Below are 18,416 nucleotides of genomic sequence, written 5' to 3'. Positions count from 1 at the left end.
CAACATAGACCAGAAAGGAACACAAACAATATACAGTAACAGTCACTTTACAGGCAATACAATGGCACTAAATTCCTATCTTTCAATAGTTACCCTGAATGTAAATGGGCTAAATGCCCCAATCAAAAGACACAGGCTATCAGATTGGATTAAAAAACAAGACCCATCGATATGCTGTCTGCAAGAGACTCATTTTAGACCCAAAGACATCCCCAGATTGAAAGTGAGGGGGTGGAAAACCATTTACCATGCTAATGGACACCAAAAGAAAGCTGGGGTGGCAATCCTTATATCAGACAAATTAGATTTTAAACCAAAGACTGTAATAAGAGATGAGGAAGGACACTATATCATACTTAAAGGGTCTATCCAACAAGAAGATCTAACAATTGTAAATATCTATGGCCCTAACATGGGAGCAGCCAATTATATAAGGCAATTAATAACAAAAGCAAAGAAACACATTGACAACAATACAATAATAGTGGGGGACTTTAACACCCCCCTCACTGAAATGGACAGATCATCTAAGCAAAAGATCAACAAGGAAATAAAGACTTTAAATGACACACTGGACCAAATGGACTTCACAGACATATTCAGAACATTCCATCCCAAAGCAACGGAATACACATTCTTCTCTAGTGCCCATGGAACATTCTCCAGAATAGATCACATCCTAGGTCATAAATCAGGTCTCAACCGGTACCAGAAGATTGGGATCATCCCCTGCATATTTTCAGACCACAATGCTTTGAAACTAGAACTCAATCACAAGAGGAAAGTCGGAAAGAACTCAAATATATGGAGGCTAAAGAGCATCCTACTGAAGAATGAATGCGTCAACCAGGAAATTAAAGAAGAATTAAAAAAATTCATGGAAACCAATGAAAATGAAAACACAACTATTCAAAATCTTTGGGATACAGCAAAGGCAGTCCTAAGAGGAAAGTATATAGCAATACAAGCCTTTCTCAAGAAACAAGAAAGGTCTCAAGTACACAACCTAACCCTACACTTAAAGGAGCTGGAGAAAGAACAGCAAATAAAGCCTAAACCCAGCAGGAGAAGAGAAATAATAAAGATCAGAGCAGAAATCAATGAAATAGAAACCAAAAGAACAGTAGAACAGATCAACGAAACTAGGAGCTGGTTCTTTGAAAGAATTAACAAGATTGATAAGCCCCTGGCCAGACTTATGAAAAAGAAAAGAGAAATGACCCAAATCAACAAAATCATGAATGAAAGAGGAGAAATCACAACCAACACCAAAGAAATACAAACAATTATAAGAACATATTATGAGCAACTCTATGCCAGCAAATTAGATAACCTGGAAGTAATGGATGCATTCCTAGAGATGTATCAACTACCAAAACTGAACCAGGAAGAAATAGAAAACCTGAACAGACCTATAACCACTAAGGAAAGAGAAGCAGTCATCAAAAATCTCCCAAAACACAAAAGCCCAGGGCCAGATGGCTTCCCAGGGGAATTCTACCAAACATTTCAAGAAGAATTAATACCTATCCTTCTGAAACTGTTCCAAAAAATAGAAATGGAAGGAAAACTTCCAAACTCATTTTATGAGGCCAGCATTACCTTGATCCCAAAACCAGACAAAGACCCCATCAAAAAGGAGAATTACAGACCAATATCCCTGATGAACATGGATGCAAAAATTCTCACCAAAATACTAGCCAATAGGATCCAACAGTACATTAAAAGGATTATTCACCACGACCAAGTGGGATTTATCCCTGGGCTGCAAGGTTGGTTCAACATCCACAAATCAATCAACGTGATACAATACATTAACAAAAGAAAGAACAAGAATCATATGATCCTCTCAATAGATGCAGAAAAAGCATTTGACAAAGTACAGCATCCTTTCTTGATCAAAACTCTTCAGAGTATAGGGATAGAGGGTACATACCTCAATATCATAAAAGCCATCTATGAAAAACCTACAGCAAATATCATTCTCAATGGGGAAAAACTGAGAGCTTTCCCCCTAAGGTCAGGAACACGGCAGGGATGTCCACTATCACCACTGCTATTCAACATAGTATTGGAAGTCCTAGCCACAGCAATCAGACAACAAAAAGAAATCAAAGGCATCCAAATTGGCAAAGAAGAAGTCAAACTCTCACTCTTTGCAGATGATATGATACTTTATGTGGAAAATCCCAAAGACTCCACCCCAAAACTGCTAGAACTCATACAGGAATTCAGTCAAGTGGCAGGATATAAAATCAATGCACAGAAGTCAGTGGCATTCCTATACACCAACAACAAGTCAGAAGAAAGAGAAATTAAGGAGTCGATCCCATTTACAATTGCACCCAAAACCATAAGATACCTAGGAATAAATCTAACCAAAGAGGCAAAGGATCTGTACTCAGAAAACTATAAAATACTCATGAAAGAAATTGAGGAAGACACAAAGAAATGGAAAAACGTTCCATGCTCATGGATTGGAAGAACAAATATTGTGAAGATGTCAATCCTACCTAGAGCAATCTACACATTCAATGCAATCCCCATCAAAATACCATCCACTTTCTTCAAAGAAATGGAACAAATAATCCTCAAATTTGTATGGAACCAGAAAAGACCCCGCATAGCCAGAGGAATGTTGAAAAAGAAAAGCAAAGCTGGCGGCATCACAATTCCGGACTTCCAGCTCTACTACAAAGCTGTCATCATCAAGACAGTGTGGTACTGGCACAAAAACAGACACATAGATCAATGGAACAGAATAGAGAGCCCAGAAATGGACCCTCAACTCTATGGTCAACTAATCTTCGACAAAGCAGGAAAGAATGTCCAATGGAAAAAAGACAGTCTCTTCAACAAATGGTGTTGGGAAAATTGGACAGCCACATGCAGAAGAATGAAACTGGACCATTTCCTTACACCACACACAAAAATAGACTCCAAATGGTTGAAAGACCTCAATGTGAGACAGGAGTCCATCAAAATCCTAAAGGAGAACACAGGCAGCAACCTCTTCGACCTCAGCCGCAGCAACTTCTTCCTAGAAACATCGCCAAAGGCAAGGGAAGCAAGGGCAAAAATGAACTATTGGGACTTCATCAAGATAAAAAGCTTTTGCAAAGCAAAGGAAACAGTCAACAAAACCAAAAGACAACTGACAGAATGGGAGAAGATATTTGCAAATGACATATCAGATTATCAGATAAAGGGCTAGTATCCAAAATCTATAAAGAACTCATCAAACTCAACACCAAAAGAACAAAGAATCCAATCAAGAAATGGGCAGAAGACATGAACAGACATTTTTCCAAAGAAGACATCCAAACGGCCAACAGACACATGAAAAAGTGTTCAATATCGCTCGGCATCAGGGAGATCCAAATCAAAACCTCAATGAGATACCACCTCACACCAGTCAGAATGGCTAAAATTAACAAGTCAGGAAATGACAGATGTTGGCGGGGATGCGGAGAAAGGGGAACCCTCCTACACTGTTGGTGGGAATGCAAGCTGGTGCAGCCACTCTGGAAAACAGTATGGAGGTTCCTCAAAAAGTTGAAAATAGAGCTACCATATGATCCAGCAATTGCACTCCTGGGTATTTACCCCAAAGATACAAAAGTAGGGACCCGAAAGGCTACGTGCACCCCGATGTTTATAGCAGCAATGTCCACAATAGCCAAACTGTGGAAAGAGCCAAGATGTCCATCGACAGATGAATGGATAAAGAAGAAGTGGTATATATATACAATGGAATATTATGCAGCCATCAAAAGGAATGAGATCTTGCCATTTGCAACGACGTGGATGGAACTGGAGGGTATTATGCTGAGCGAAATAAGTCAAACAGAGAAAGACATTCTTAATCTCAGGAAACAAACTGAGGGTTGCTGGAGTGGAGGGTGGGGTGGGAGGGATGGGGTGACTGGGTGATGGACACTGGGGAGGGTATGTGTTCTGGTAAGCGCTGTGAATTGTGCAAGACTGTTGAATCTCAGATCTGTACCTCTGAAGCAAATAATGCAATATATGTTAAGAAAGAAAAAAAGAAGAAGAAGAATGTAGCAGGAGGGGAAGAATGAAGGGGAGGAAAATCGGAGGGGGAGAAGAACCATGAGAGACAATGGACTCTGAAAAACAAACTGAGGGTTCTAGAGGGGAGGGGGGTGGGAGGATGGGTTAGCCTGGTGATGGGTATTGAGGAGGGCACGTTCTGCATGGAGCACTGGGTGTTATGCACAAACAATGAATCATGGAACACTATATCTAAAACTAATGATGTAATGTATGGGGATTAACATAACAATAAAAAAAAACAAAAAAAAACAAAAAAAACCAAAAAAAAAACCAAAAGTCAAAAAGCAGCTCAGGCTGGAAGACAGGGCCCTGGGAAGAGACGACTTGCAGAACACTTTGCAGCTGGGGAGATAATCACTGATGTGACGGAGAAGGAGTGGAAACTAGGATCGCCCATTGGCCAGGGTGGCTTCGGCTGTATATATCTTGCTGATATGAATTCTTCAAAATCGGTGCGAAGCGATGCACCCTGTGTTGTAAAAGTTGTGCCCAGTGACAATGGACCTCTGTTTACTGAACTGAAGTTCTACCAGCGAGCTGCCAAACCAGAGCAAATTCAGAAGTGGATTCGCACCCATAAACTGAAGTACCTGGGCGTTCCTAAGTATTGGGGGTCTGGCCTACGTGATAAAAATGGAAAAAGTTACAGGTTTATGATAATGGATCGCTTTGGGAGTGACCTTCAGAAAACATATGAAGCAAATGCCAGAAGGTTTTCTCAGAAAACTGTCTTGCAGCAAAGCTTGAGAATTCTGGATATTCTGGAATATATTCACGAGCATGAGTATGTGCACAGAGATATCAAGGCCTCAAATCTTCTTTGAGCTACAAGAATCCTGACCAGGTGTACTTGGTAGATTACGGCCTTGCTTACCGGTATTGCCTGGAGGAATTCATAAAGAATACAAAGAAGACCCCAAAAGATGTCATGATGGCATTATTGAATTCACCCGCATTGATGCGCACAATGGTGTCGCCCCGTCAAGACGTGGTGATTTGGAAATCCTTGGTTATTGCATGATCCAGTGGCTTAGTGGCCATCTTCCTTGGGAGGATAATTTGAAAGACCCTAACTATGTTAGAGATTCCAAAATTGGATACAGAGAAAATATTGCAGATTTCACGGACAAATGTTTTCCTGAGAGAAACAAGCCAGATGAGATTGCTAAATACATGGAAACTGAAATTACTGGACTATGCCGAGAAACCTCTTTATCAGAACTTACGAGACACTCTTTTGCAAGGACTGAGAGCTGTAGGAAGCAAGCATGATGGCAAGTTGGACCTCAGCCTCGTGGAGAACGGAGGCTTGAGAACAAAGTCAATAATGAAGTACAAGAAAGGAATTGAGGAGAGCACCGAATCCAGTGTTGAAGATACGGAATGCTCAGATACACAGACAGAAGAGGCCACAAAAACCTGTTCAAAAACCAGAAAGAGAGTCCAGAAGTAAATCAGATGCTTTCAACGGACTTTTCTTTTCTTCCTGTCATTTGACTTTTTCCTCTTTTTCTATTTTAAATGTTATATTTTCATGTGAGTCTTTGAGGATGGGGCTAACCGTGAAATACTATGTCTTTGAAAAATATAAACTTTTTTATTAAGTAAAAAAAAAAATAAGCTGATTTAATGACAATTAGTGTAACAAACAAGTCAGATAAAGTCATTGACACTTAGATAATCTAACATGCGAGGGGGTAGTCAGTAATTAGCTCCAGCTGTCTAGAAATACAGTGAAAAGATTGTAATGAACACACCTCTTTTCCCTATTACTCAAATTAGGAAATAGCATAGCTGTAAACCTTAAAATTTAAAGGAAGCATTTAGTTAAACATTAATATTACTGACCTGGAAAAGGGAAAGTAGTTTATCCTTCTTCTAGAATTAAGGCCTGTCTCTAAATAGACATTTAGCTGTAAAGCATATTCTCAAGAAATGTGTTTTTAAATTAAACTTTCATATTCTGACCAACATATTTTCTGAATTCAGATACTTTCAAATACCAAGGCAATAGATCAAATGAGAATAATCTAAGGTTATTAACAAAATGGGGAAAATTTTTTATTAAAAAGATTCATCATACAAAGAAAAACATTTTCAAAGGGCAATGAAGAAAAGCCTCTTTCACGATGGCCACATTAATAAGACATCTGATTTTCCACGCGGTCTCTTTAAAAGACCCACCTTCCCAGAGCAATAAGTTATGATGATTGGTTTTTCTTAGTGTAAAGGTAGGGCTCATCAGAATTTTGCCATGGCCTGAAATATTTTGACTGAGGAAAACATATTTATCTATAAATGGAATTTTTAATGAATGGGCATTTGTGCCTGTAAAGAACTTTTAATAGTTCAAGGGATAAGTAGAATGTTAAGAATGTGCAAAGTCCTCAACATTATGGGAAGAGAGAGGTGTTTTTACAAGCAGCTTTTCATTGAAAACAGCTTATATCCCATGTATCCTGTGTAACCCTGTGGCATTGTTTCAGTCCTGCAGGAAGATTTGCAAAGAGAAGCCAGGAGCAAAGGGAGGGGGCTGGTGGAATTTTCCTGTTTTTTGGAATTTTAATTTTGTCTAATGGTCATGTTGCTTTAATAACAAACATTAAAAGGAATTTAGGCCTTTTGAATCATTTTGCAAGTGTTGCTTTGTCCTGTTTGCTTACCCATGTGAAAATGGGATCATGCTCAGTGAGGTTCCCATGTGTGATACACGCTGTGGAATCAATGTGGCCAGTTGGTTCAGTAAGACACGGACACTGTGGGTCAGATCGCCACTGTCACAGCAAGGGAGATCACAGCAGGAAGCAGAAGGTTCTTAGTTCTCACTGCGCCCAGATCTGTCTCCCAGTTGAGGGGTCTTCAGATTTCCAGAAACTTCCTACAGAACAACATCTGCACAGGGACGATTTGCTGACCCTGAGCTCAGTGACAATATGTGAAATATCTTATTTTGTAGATACAAAAACGCACACTTTCCTGTCTTACACAGTCACTGGTTTATTTTCATCTTTCTTATCCCCTAAAAAAAAAGTTATTAAATCAATTGTGTGTCTTAAAAATGATTAATTCTTAAAATTGAGAAATGTGGAATATGCTTTATGTACTATAAGTACAGGCCAAATTCTACTCTATGGAACTGATCGTTGAAATGAATTTTTATTTAAAAGTAAGTTATGAAAAAAATTATATTCCCAAACCTCAAGAACTAGAGATTTTCAAAAGCTGATGCTCACACTCTGTGTTGTAAACTTGTATTTAAAAAAGATGTCTGAAATTGGTAGAAAAAGGTAAAAGAAACCGTGAACAGCTTCCTTGTTGTTGTCCCAGATCTGCTTGTGTTGGTATGAGGATTGAGAAGTTTAGGTTTAAAAATATATATACATGTTTGTTTGTTTGTTTGCTTGTTTGTTTTAATTCAACAAATGGAGGGAGGAAAGGAGAGTTGCTATAAATACATTTCACATGGATCACAGACAGGGAGGCAAATGAAATGATACTATGAAAAGGATCAGAAGAAATTCTGCATAAATGTTTTTATGATTTTTAAGTGTGGAAGCTCTTTCAAAATATGGCACAAAATTCAGATGCTGTGAAGGAAAAGATCCATAAACTTTACTGCATAAAAATTTAAAACATTGGTATCTCAGGAAAAATATTTAATGACAAGTAGGATAAAAGTATTGGAAACATTATTGACAGAAGGTTAATTTTCTAATACAGAAATTTTCACTTGCAATGACTACATAAAAACAGTGAAGCCAGTTAATCAAAAAGAAGCAAAAAGCAGGAATTGGTTACAAATAGGAAATTTACAGGAACGGAAATACGGATAATCCATCAATGCGTGTGCACGCACGCACACACACTAAATTTTCATCTCACAACTGAACAAATAGAACAGAGAACTAGAAGAGTATTTTTATCTATCAGAAAGGGCAAAGCTAAAAAAAAAAAAGTAGCATTCAGCATGAAATAGGGGAGAGGAGAAAGAGTTACCCTCCAAACTGTTGATTGGTACAAAATCATGAATACCTGTAACTTCTACCTCGTCAACACAGTGTGTGCGTAACTAATGAAGCACTGAACACTACATCAAAAACTAACTATGTGCTCTGCAGTGGCTAGCTGAACATAATAAAAAAAAGAAGTTTATCATGTAGAAAATACGTACAAAGGTGTGCATTACAGCCTTGCTTCTAAAGGATTTAAATAAATGTTGGTTCTTGTAGGTAACAGAATACTATACAGCCGTATAAGGAATCAGGTAGAGCTATTTATACTGATAAGAAAAAATGTCACAATATGTTTTTATGTGTAAAAAGCAAAACAGGAGGCTGTGTGTACAGTCCCTTTGCATGTGTTATATCTGACTGTACTGACTAAAAACAACAAAAATATACATGTGTATATAGACATATCTATGCGTAAATACTGTTTTGTGCAAAGAAAATATCCCCCAAACAAATGAATGTGTGAATAGTACCTACTTCTGGGGAAGGAAAACATGTACTTTGTCTGTTATAACTGTTTCGTTTGATTTTTCACGTGCAGTTATTATGTGCCTAGTAAGGTAATTCAGCAAGAGGCCCTTAGACGGGGGTGGCCCTAAAGCCTCGGTAGCCGACCTAAGCCGACCAAAACCAAAGCCAGAGTCTGGGATTCAAGTCCACGCTTGAATCTGGGAAAGTGACACTTTGGAAGGACCAATCCCAGTCAACCAGGCTTTCCCAAATAAGGCCACCAGTTAAGCTGTAGCCAATCAAATAATTTCCTTGGTTTGCTTCCGAGTCTTCTCTGTAAACTTCTCTCCCTTAGCTTCTGTTAGGGGAGCCTCCTAAGCACTTCAGATTTGGTGCTACCAGATTATTCAAAATTTTAATGTGCCTCAGTTTACCTTTAACATGTGCACGGTCACTTACCAACAAGTTCTAATGAGGCTATGGTGACAGGCAACTAACTGTTCTATGTCCCTCTCCACCCAACCTAGTCCTGCTGGGAGAAGAGCCAGTTTTAACCATCTCTTTTTGAACTTCTTTGGGTGGTAAATTAATAAGAATTCCATAGTAACAATAAATAATAGTTTTATACCATTATTGCTTGACTTATTGTCTTTAGAGGTATCTTCCCCTACTGTGGGACTTCAAGTTCATCTTTCTCTGCTTGGGTTTCTGCATTTTAAAGTGACTAATTTATTTCATTTAAAATAAATGCAGGAGCTAATCGAGGGATTATATTTGTAAGGTTCTGTGAGGTTGGAATGAGCTGACAGAGGCCAGGTTCTTAGAATAGTGCTTGATATGTGGTAATCCCATTTGGTATGTTAATTAGGATTATTTTGTATCATTAATATTAACAATTTAATATTACTTATACTACCTCCTTGGCCCATGTTTGATAGTTAGGCTATGATTTCTAGACCTGCTCTTGGTTAACTGGTAACCCTTTCCCAGATTCTCCCAGCCCGAAGGGGCCCCTTACCTCTAAGAAGACGTTAGCATTTTTGTGCTGCACTAGCCTGCCTTTCTTCTCTCTCGTTTCCTACATGTCTGACCTCTTGGCCCCTTCAGAGAGAGAATTCTCAGGTGTTCAATGCCCTGTTTGCCTGTGGGGTCATCTTTTGTAGAATTTTGGCTGAATCACTGTCACTCTGCCTACTTCCCTCCACCCTCGAACACCTTCTCTTGTATTGATAACATAGGGGCCAAAATCTTCATCTAATGATACCCCTGTGGTGTATGAACTCTTTCATGGGGACAAAGCCAAAATAAAGTATCCACCATCTCTGTAATACTTCTGAAATAATGTATTGAATATTGCAGTTGGAGCTATATTAAGTTACTATTAAATTGAAATTTTTAATTCATTTTTAAGCTACGGTACCCAAAAGGAAGACTTTCCTATTTTATTAAATTCAAACTAACCATGTTGAAGGGTTTGGGGTGTATTTGCTTGTCGGGCCAATTTCTTAACTCTTCTGTGCCTCAGTTTTCTTATCAATAAAGTAAAAATAATACTACCTCCCTCATTAGAGTTAAGTGTCTAAATGATATAATAAATTGATACATTACAGTAGGTGTTCAGCAAATAACATGTTATTAAGGTGATGATGATGATAGTGGTGGTGGAGGTGATGGTGGTAATGATGGTGATGGTGGTGATGATGGTGATGGTGATGATGGTGGTCATGGTGATGGTGGTGATAATGGTAGTGGTGGTGATGGTGGTGATAATGGTGGTAGAGATGGTGATGATGGTGATGGTGGTGATGATGGTGGTCGTGGTGTTGGTGGTGATAATGGTAGTGGTGGTGATGGTGGTAGAGATAGTGGTGATGATGATGATGATGGTGGTGATGGTGATGGTGGTGATGGTGATGATGGTGGTGATGGTGATGGTGGTAGAGATGGCGGTGATGATGATGGTGATGGTGGTGATGATGGTGGTGGTGGTGATGGTGATGGTGGTGATGTTGATGATGGTGGTGATGGTGATGATGGTGGTGATGGTGATGGTGATGATGATGATAAAGTGAAAATAATAATGCATCTTATAAAAGTTGTCTGGAAGATACAACAGGTTTTTAGCAAATACTACCTGTTGCTAAGGGGATGGACATGGTGGTGGTGTCGATGATAGTGATGATGATGGTGGTGGTGATAACAACGTTTAGTGTTTTTGAGCATGACACCAAAAGGCTCATGTTGGCACAGACAGTACTTTAGTCATCTTAGGAAAAATAGAGATATTTGAACCACAGTTAATTGATTTCATTAGATACTTACGGATGCATGCATACAGTGTCCTCTAGTATGCAAGCTAAAACTTGGTTTCTCCTAACTAGTTCCCATGTCAATTCATCAGGGCCAGACTCGCCTAAGCTCGCATCTGTTGTAGCGTGGGTAAGGCTGCCTCTCTGTTGACCTTTGGGTGTGTGTTTGCAGTTCCTGCATTGGGGCCCAGGACCCTTACTGTGGCTGGGACATGGTGATGAAGAAATGCACGAGCCTGGAGGAGAGCCTGAGCATGACGCAGTGGGAGCAGAGCACCTCCACCTGTCCAGTAAGTGTGCATGTTCTCCAGCCTTAGAAAGCAGTCAGTGGGAACCCAGCTGTCCTAAATCCTAACCCATGTCCTGTTCGCGCATCTGGAACCTTCCTTGCAAACCCAGTCTGTGCTCTCTCAACTCGTTCCGCTCTGAGCTTTCGCTAGAGCCACACAGGATGTTGCCATAAGGTTTTTGTCTGCTTTGAAGAAACACATCTTAAGAGAAAACACTGCTGATTTGCAAATGGGGTGTAATTTCTGTTTCATTCTTGGGTTTTCTCTCCAGAGATTGGTGTGGACTCTTTTGCCCTTTTTAGCATTAATAAAATAGTGACTTCCATACCCATCACTTTCCCATGGGAGCTATAATTCTAGAAACTGAGATAAGTAGAGCTTTTAAAAGAATAAAATAAAGGATATTCCTATTGGGCCCCATGTGGGACAGTCTCCTGGATCCTGCTCAGGGTCACGGGAAGGCCTGGGAGACAGACCATGACGGCCATTCCCACTGTGAACCCACAGAATGAAGAGACTCACTTCTGCTTGGAGCCAGTTCTTTGAGTCTAGGAAAACAGTTTCCTTTGCCTGTGTTTTTGTTTGAGGCCCCACTTGTAGGAGCCAGCTTATTTGTTTTCCTTTGTCTTTAGAACTCTTAATGCAATGGACTCAAACTCTTTTTTCTGTCCTCAGACCATATGAGCAATAGCTGTTAACCTCCACATATTTGAAAACTGATTGAGTCGCTGTGCTGTCACGTAGGTTCTGATCTCTGTGACTGTCAGTGCTCGCTCACCTCTGCAGGGGAGAGCTGGGAAAGAAGCAGCACGTTCTGTTACTTGAGATCCGCCCTCTCCCAGCAGAATGGCCCGTGCCATCGGGGCAGTCACTCTGGTTCCTATCAAGGAATCTGCTCTTTTCATTACCTAACCACATGCTCATGAAGCCTATCCTTCAGTTTGTAAGGGGAACATCAGGCAACGTGACATGAGGAAGGCCAGGGTTAGTAAAACCAGCATCGTCTCCCAAAGGTGGGCACGAGATCGAAGCCTTTTACCGCAAAGGTGTGAGATCAGCGCATCTGGGCTCTGAGCAGAGCTTTACAATGGGGTTCGCTGCTGGTTCTCTGGGTTATGGAGCTTCAGCTCTCTGAGTTTAGAAGCAAGGTTTTCTTCAGTGTTTCTTGAAATTGATTAGAAAAATGCCAGTGTTTGTGCCAAGTTCTCTCTCATTTCTGAAAATACTTTAAAAGCATGTTCACTTTAAATCTTTGCATCTAGAGAAAACATAAATGTAGCTCTAAATTACGGGCATGTACTTTCGAAGAAATCAGCACCATCTTCTCGTATATGTTTGACCTTGCATTTTTAATGTCAAAAAGGGCAGAAGAATATAATAACAGTTCTTCTTAAGCAGTAAGGCCATCAGTCTATGACCCGTGGTTTTGTGGATATCTGAGACATCTGCTTGTAAGATATCTACTTGTAAAAAGATAAACTGAGGCATGTTAAAAATCTTAAGAGTTTATTTGAACAAAAATCAGTTCCAATCAGGCAGATCTAATCTAGCAGATGGAAAGGAGCTCTGAGGAGCTGCACAAAATCAAACACTTTCATAGACAGGAGTAAGTGGGAACAAAGAGGTTATAGTAGGCAAAAAAGCAGGTTGGTTATTGCAAAGTTACTTTCCTTAGCGGATGACAGGGGTCTATCAGGCAGATGACCTAACTAGTGCTAATCAGGCATTTCCTGATTGGTTTAAGATTCCTTTTCTAGAAGAACCAAAATTGTAATTAAGTCAAGTCTCAGTTTGGTGACATGGGGCTTATTGGCATAAGAAGCTCCATTTTGAGTCTGTAGGTTTTTGTTGTTGTTGTTTAAGATCTGTTTATTTGAGAGAGAGAGAGAGAGAGAGAAAGCAAGCATGAGTGGGGGGAGAGGCAGAAGAAGAGAATCTTCAAGCCAACTCCCTGCTGAGCTTGGAGCCTGATGCCCCTGGATCTCACATCCCATGAGATCATGACCTGAGCCAAAACCAAGAGTCAGACACTTAACCAACTGAGCCACCCAGCGCCCCTGCAGTTTTGTTTTTTAGCAACTGTATCAATTGTATATCTTTTTCCAAAAATCTGTCTCTTAGAAAGAAATGAGCTCAATGAAAATTATTAGCATTATTACAGAGCTGTCTTAGAAAGGTATTTTTAAAAGCTCTTAAAATATAATTTTGCTTCCATGTTATTTTTTTATTTTGACTAAAATAGAAGAAAGGTTTGATTTTATTGGCCAAATCTACTGCATTTCATCATTTCTGATATGCCATTGTTGTTTTATAAGGACAAAATATGCTACCGTAGATTGCAAGATGCAAACTGATTTCAGAGATGTATACTATATATAAGTATGCATACACGTACATACACATGTATAGTGAAAAATCCTATAATCAGTTAAATAATTTTCTTTATCTACATATCTTTATCCAAAGGAAATTAAGCTTTATAAGCTGAGGGATTTTTGAATGAGACCAGAGCATCTTATCTCCAATGTAAAAGCGAAAGTTTAATAATGAAAGTGTAGATGCTACCATGTGGAGCTCAGTGGGAGTTAGGCAAACATGGGGTACAATGAGGGTAAAGCAGACTCTGTGGGAACCTACCAAGTAAGTGTTCATGAACTTCAGACCAGCGATGTAGCACAACCCAGTCCCCCAAAGTCAGTGCTGCAGTTGGAACCCAGGCAGATCCTCCGCTGTCTGGAGAGTTCCACTTGGTGACGGACCCCTGGAAACCCTCCCAGGGACTTAGTGCCCAAGAATACCTATTTTCCACTAAAAGATTCCTTTTTTAAAATGTTTGTGGATTTCTATCATCCAGGAGACAGGGCAATAGTTGACTGATGTATAGATTAACGTTCTGGTGGCTTATGTAATTGTAATTGAACACATTCTCTGTTTAAGAGATTTGAAGTACTCGAGCAAGATCTGAATTTACAGGTCCAGAAGTGATTTGAATATTATTTATGTCCTGCATAACTTGCAATGTTGCTTTACAAGGATAGCATTGTCTTAAGAATCTCCCTGGGCTTTACTGATGCCCGAATACCATCCACATCCTTTGCAGGTGCATGATCACCAGTGTACTGTCTCATACAATGGCTCCCTGTTCCAAAATACATCATGCAATAACTAGGAAGATACGTATACTTCATAAACACCTCGATGTCTTGCAATAACTGGCTCTTTCCCAGGACGTTGTGTAAGTAGCACCTTTGTAGTGAAACGATACTTTAGCAATGATTGAGCCCAGAGCCCTCCATTTAGAAAGCGGCACCATGGAGCACCGTCTAAAGGGTTTATAGAAGATTCTAAAACTACATTGGGAAAGAAATTGGGACTTAAATCCAGTGCTTCTGACATTATCCCCAATCTACAAGATAGTGACATTTCCAGCTGCCAACCTCTCCCCAGAGCAGTGACTGATGGGTGCACCCAACGATAGGTGACCTTGTGGTCACCTTGCATATTATGCTCAGATAGCAGGTTAGACATTATTTCCGAATTTTGTACTGAAATCTACTGTAAAAGAAGGAAGAGGGAGCTGAGGTTAATTGTGTGTCTACACCATGTGGTGAGTGCAGTGTTAGGCCATTTCAATGGATTATCTCATTTAATGTCATGATCACCCTGGGGATAGGCATTAGTGCTCCCATTTTAAAGACTGCCCCTATTCGCCCATCCTGTCATAGCCCATAGTGCTCCCGCTTACTCCTCTTCAAAGGTGCTAGCTTTCCCTTGTGCAGTTCGCTCATGGAGAGAGATTTAGGGATATTACACTGATACTGTAATATGAGACAGTCCTTTCCAAGGAGCACATCCAATATGCTGTTGTGTTACAATCACTGACCAAAAGGTCATGAACTTTGAGAATAAATGAAGATCTTTTGACTTCTGAAAAAACATCCCAGCAGAAGATAGAAGACTTTGATTTAACTATGAGGATAATAGTTGGAGTACAGAAGAACTTCCAGATATACTCCAGGGATCTCTGTACCTATCGAATGCATCTACATCCTTGGTTACTTGGGAATTAATGAATTGAACATGAGTGAATCAAATGTAGGATTGTAGATTATGCTTGTTAATAAGAATTGAATCTTCCTTAGCTAGCACTTGGGAATCCATTATTTCCTAGGCGAAGGGAACTCTGCTATTATAACAATTAGGGATAAAATTGTATGGTGCTGGTTTCCATGAGACTCTCATCAGGGAAGGTTCTGTGAATCACATTACGGAATGAAGTGGCTGAGATCACAGGCTCTGGATTAGCTTGTTTAGACTGATTCTTGGGTCTTTCACTACCAGTGAGACTCTGAGTAAATTGAGCCTCATCTGAACCTCAATTTGCCTATCTGTGAAATGGGATGTAGGTACCACGAACATTGTGAACATTGCAGAGTTAAGACATGGAAATCACTCATCACAGTGCCTGGCATACACTAAACTACCTGTATGTGATACATGTCTTACTGTGGCTTAATATATAATATTTAATGAAACAAAGCACATACCTCAAATAGAAAGTCACTTGGCAGAAACCTGGAGATAGCACAACCACAGAGAATATATTGTAGATAGCTTTATTTCTGATTTCTAAGGAACACTAACAAAATATAAAAATACTTACTCATGTGGGAAAGGGGAATAATAGAAACCTACCCCATTACTCACAGATCTGTTCCCTAGGCAGATTCTCAAACTAATATATTCAGTGTCAAAAGGAGGGTGTAATTAAATGCGATGAGAGTTTGACTGCCCACGTGCTTTTCTGCATGTTGCAAGTTCTTCTTGCTCTGAAAGTTAATGGAACCGACTGCAATGGTCCTGGGTGGAAAATACTGCCCCTCAAAGTCTGCAGTTACCCCGCCCCTGGCCAAAACAGAAAGCCCCTGCTCTTACCCTGCAAATTGCAATCATGAAATACTCTTACTGACAAGTGCCCAGCACAGTTCCTTTTCTTTCCAGTGTTTTTATTGCAATAACTGTTCTATGCTTTTCTTTTTTTTAAGATTTTATTTATTTATTTGAGAGAGAGAGAGAGAGAGAGTGGGAGGGTCAGAGGGAGAAGCAGACTCCCCACTGAGCTGGGAGCCCAATGCAGGGCTCGATCCTGGGATTCTGGGATCATGACCTGAGCTGAAGGTAGACGCTTAACCAACTGAGCCACTCACGCACCCCGTGTTCTATGTTTTTCTACCTCATTCCACAACATTCTTTCATTTATCGTCACTTATTTCAGGTTCTTCCTCTTTTTCTCTGTCTTATCAGCTCATCTTTTGCTCATCCAGACATTTGGACAGAGAACATGCATAGCATCTCTTTGCCTAGAGACTATTATCTTACAGCAGTGCCCAAGGTTGCAGGGGGAGGATGTCTAGTGCAGTGGGCTCTTTCTTTCCCTGTGCGTTTTACTGAGATATCATGTCCGCACCACATGGGTGAAGGCGTACAGCATCATGACATCACTTGCCTAAACTGTGAAATGATCACCACAGTAAGTTCAGGTAACTCCCATCATCTCATGTAGATACCCCCCCCAAAAGGTTTTTCTTTTCTTTGTGAAAAAAAGGATCTCCTCTCTTAGCACCTTTCAGAGGTCCCATCCAGCAATGTAAATGAACTCTAGCCATCGTGTTGTCCATGATATCCCCAAGACTTACTTATCTTAGGACTGGAAGTTTGTACCTTTCGACCCGCTTCCTCCGGTTTCTCTCCCCCACCCCCATGTCTGTCTCTCTGTCTACCTGCCTGCTTCTCTCTCGCGCTCTTGGTGTTTCTCCTTGTCTCTGTCCTGTATTGAGTTCTTTTCTAACCACCCCACTGATAAATTTAGCTTGCACGAAGTTCAGTCGGCTGAGTTTGACCCATGACCGTGCAGTCTGAATATGTTTCTCTCATAAACTGTCCTCTTTCAACAATCTGGATGATTTCTGTTTCCATCTCCTTCACTTGTCATCATCGTGGTGTATTTCTCCTGGCCTCACCAATCTTCAGTTTCTCCACGTCTGTGCTGTCAGCGCTTTCAGATTTCCTCAAAACCTCCTGTAGCTGAAGAGATCCTGAGTCTCCATGCGCCTTTCCTTCCTATGTTAGAGGAAAGAACAGATGCCAAGGGGGTTTGAGAGAATCTTCTTTGCCCCAATCCTCTGACCTGTCGCCATTCTGCCCTTTTTAAAGTTTCTGGTTAATATTGTGGGGATTCGTAAACCTTCAAAAATCACAGTAGCGCCCCCTCCCTACCTTACCCCTCACATCTTCACACAGAAGAGAGGCGGGGGGACCAGATGTCTCACAGAGCCTCTCCTGATAGTGCTGAGCTGGACGGTCTTCATCCCCTCCCCATCCGCTCTCTGCCCCATGGGCCTCACGTGCCCCACTTGGCTTGCCCCCCAGCCAGGCTTCCCTGTTGTCTTGGGTTCAGACCACAGGAGGCATGGGCGGGGAGCAGAGAGACTGGGGTCTTTCTTCTTGCCCTCCTCCAGTTTAGGCTGCAGCTCTGGCGGGGGCTTCCTGTCCCCGTGACAGCCCTGTCAGGCCGCCCTTCCCCGGGTGCTGCCCCTCACTCAGCCGCCATTACCTGACCTGTTCTCTGTCCCCAGAAGGCCTAAGATACAGGTTTGGATTTAAAGGCATGTGGGGCTTTGTTGGCTTGAGTTCCGTGTTCAGTCACAGTGAAGGAAATGGCTGAGCCTTCCCAGCACAAGAGCCCTTTGGGCCAGAGACGAGAGCGGGTGGAGGATAGATGTGGGAACCCCCAAGGGACAAGGTCTTTGCTGCTTGCAGGACACTTTCATGGGAGGAATTCGCTTGACTCTGTTACGCGTGGCTCGGCTCTCCAAGAAAGCACTGAAGGCCCTGTGGAAACTTAAGGTCACAATAGGAGCTGCATTTTTATCCTGGCTGGACGGGGCTTACAGAGACCTTGGAATTGGGGATATTTTCTTCTTGGGAAAAATCTGCCTTTGTGTGTTCACTCCCACTCTGGGTCGGGTCCAGTGAGTCCCCTCCAATCCAGCTCCGTTCCCTCCTCTTTGCTTTTTACGGAGCCAGGCATGGCAGGGAGTTCTGGATTTTCATCCATCTTCGTGGATATAAATGGTTAGAGTATCGACAAGAATGGAGGAAGGAGAGCTTCGTACTGTGGAGGCTGGAGATGACCCACCAGCCACATCAGAGCCCGCGAACGTGTTTCGTGGGGACTCTTTCCTACTATGTTTGGAGAAATGATGGGACAAATGTAAAGC

At 41.1% G+C, this 18,416-nt stretch overlaps 1 protein-coding gene and 1 pseudogene across 8 annotated transcripts in view; both read left to right on the top strand.

Annotated features, from left to right (window-relative positions):
• The window catches only part of SEMA5A (semaphorin 5A), a 479,512-nt gene that overhangs the window by 377,447 nt on the left and 83,649 nt on the right, over positions 1 to 18,416 (top strand). For all 8 annotated transcript variants that reach the window (XR_013445480.1, XR_013445478.1, XR_013445479.1 and 5 more), the window contains one exon: positions 11,019 to 11,136. Coding sequence is in view for 5 of the 8 variants with exons in the window: in XM_036104506.2 (XP_035960399.2) it covers positions 11,019 to 11,136 (118 nt within the window). In the remaining 3 variants the exon portion in view is untranslated. The remainder of the gene's footprint in view (positions 1 to 11,018; positions 11,137 to 18,416) is intronic.
• On the top strand, positions 4,332 to 5,665 carry LOC118543447 (serine/threonine-protein kinase VRK1 pseudogene; annotated as a pseudogene).

This window comes from Halichoerus grypus, chromosome 2, assembly GCF_964656455.1.
Source record: "Halichoerus grypus chromosome 2, mHalGry1.hap1.1, whole genome shotgun sequence".
Taxonomy (NCBI): Eukaryota; Metazoa; Chordata; class Mammalia; order Carnivora; family Phocidae; genus Halichoerus; species Halichoerus grypus.
Note: the sequence above shows the minus strand (reverse complement) of the source record. Positions and strands in the feature narration are given on the sequence as shown.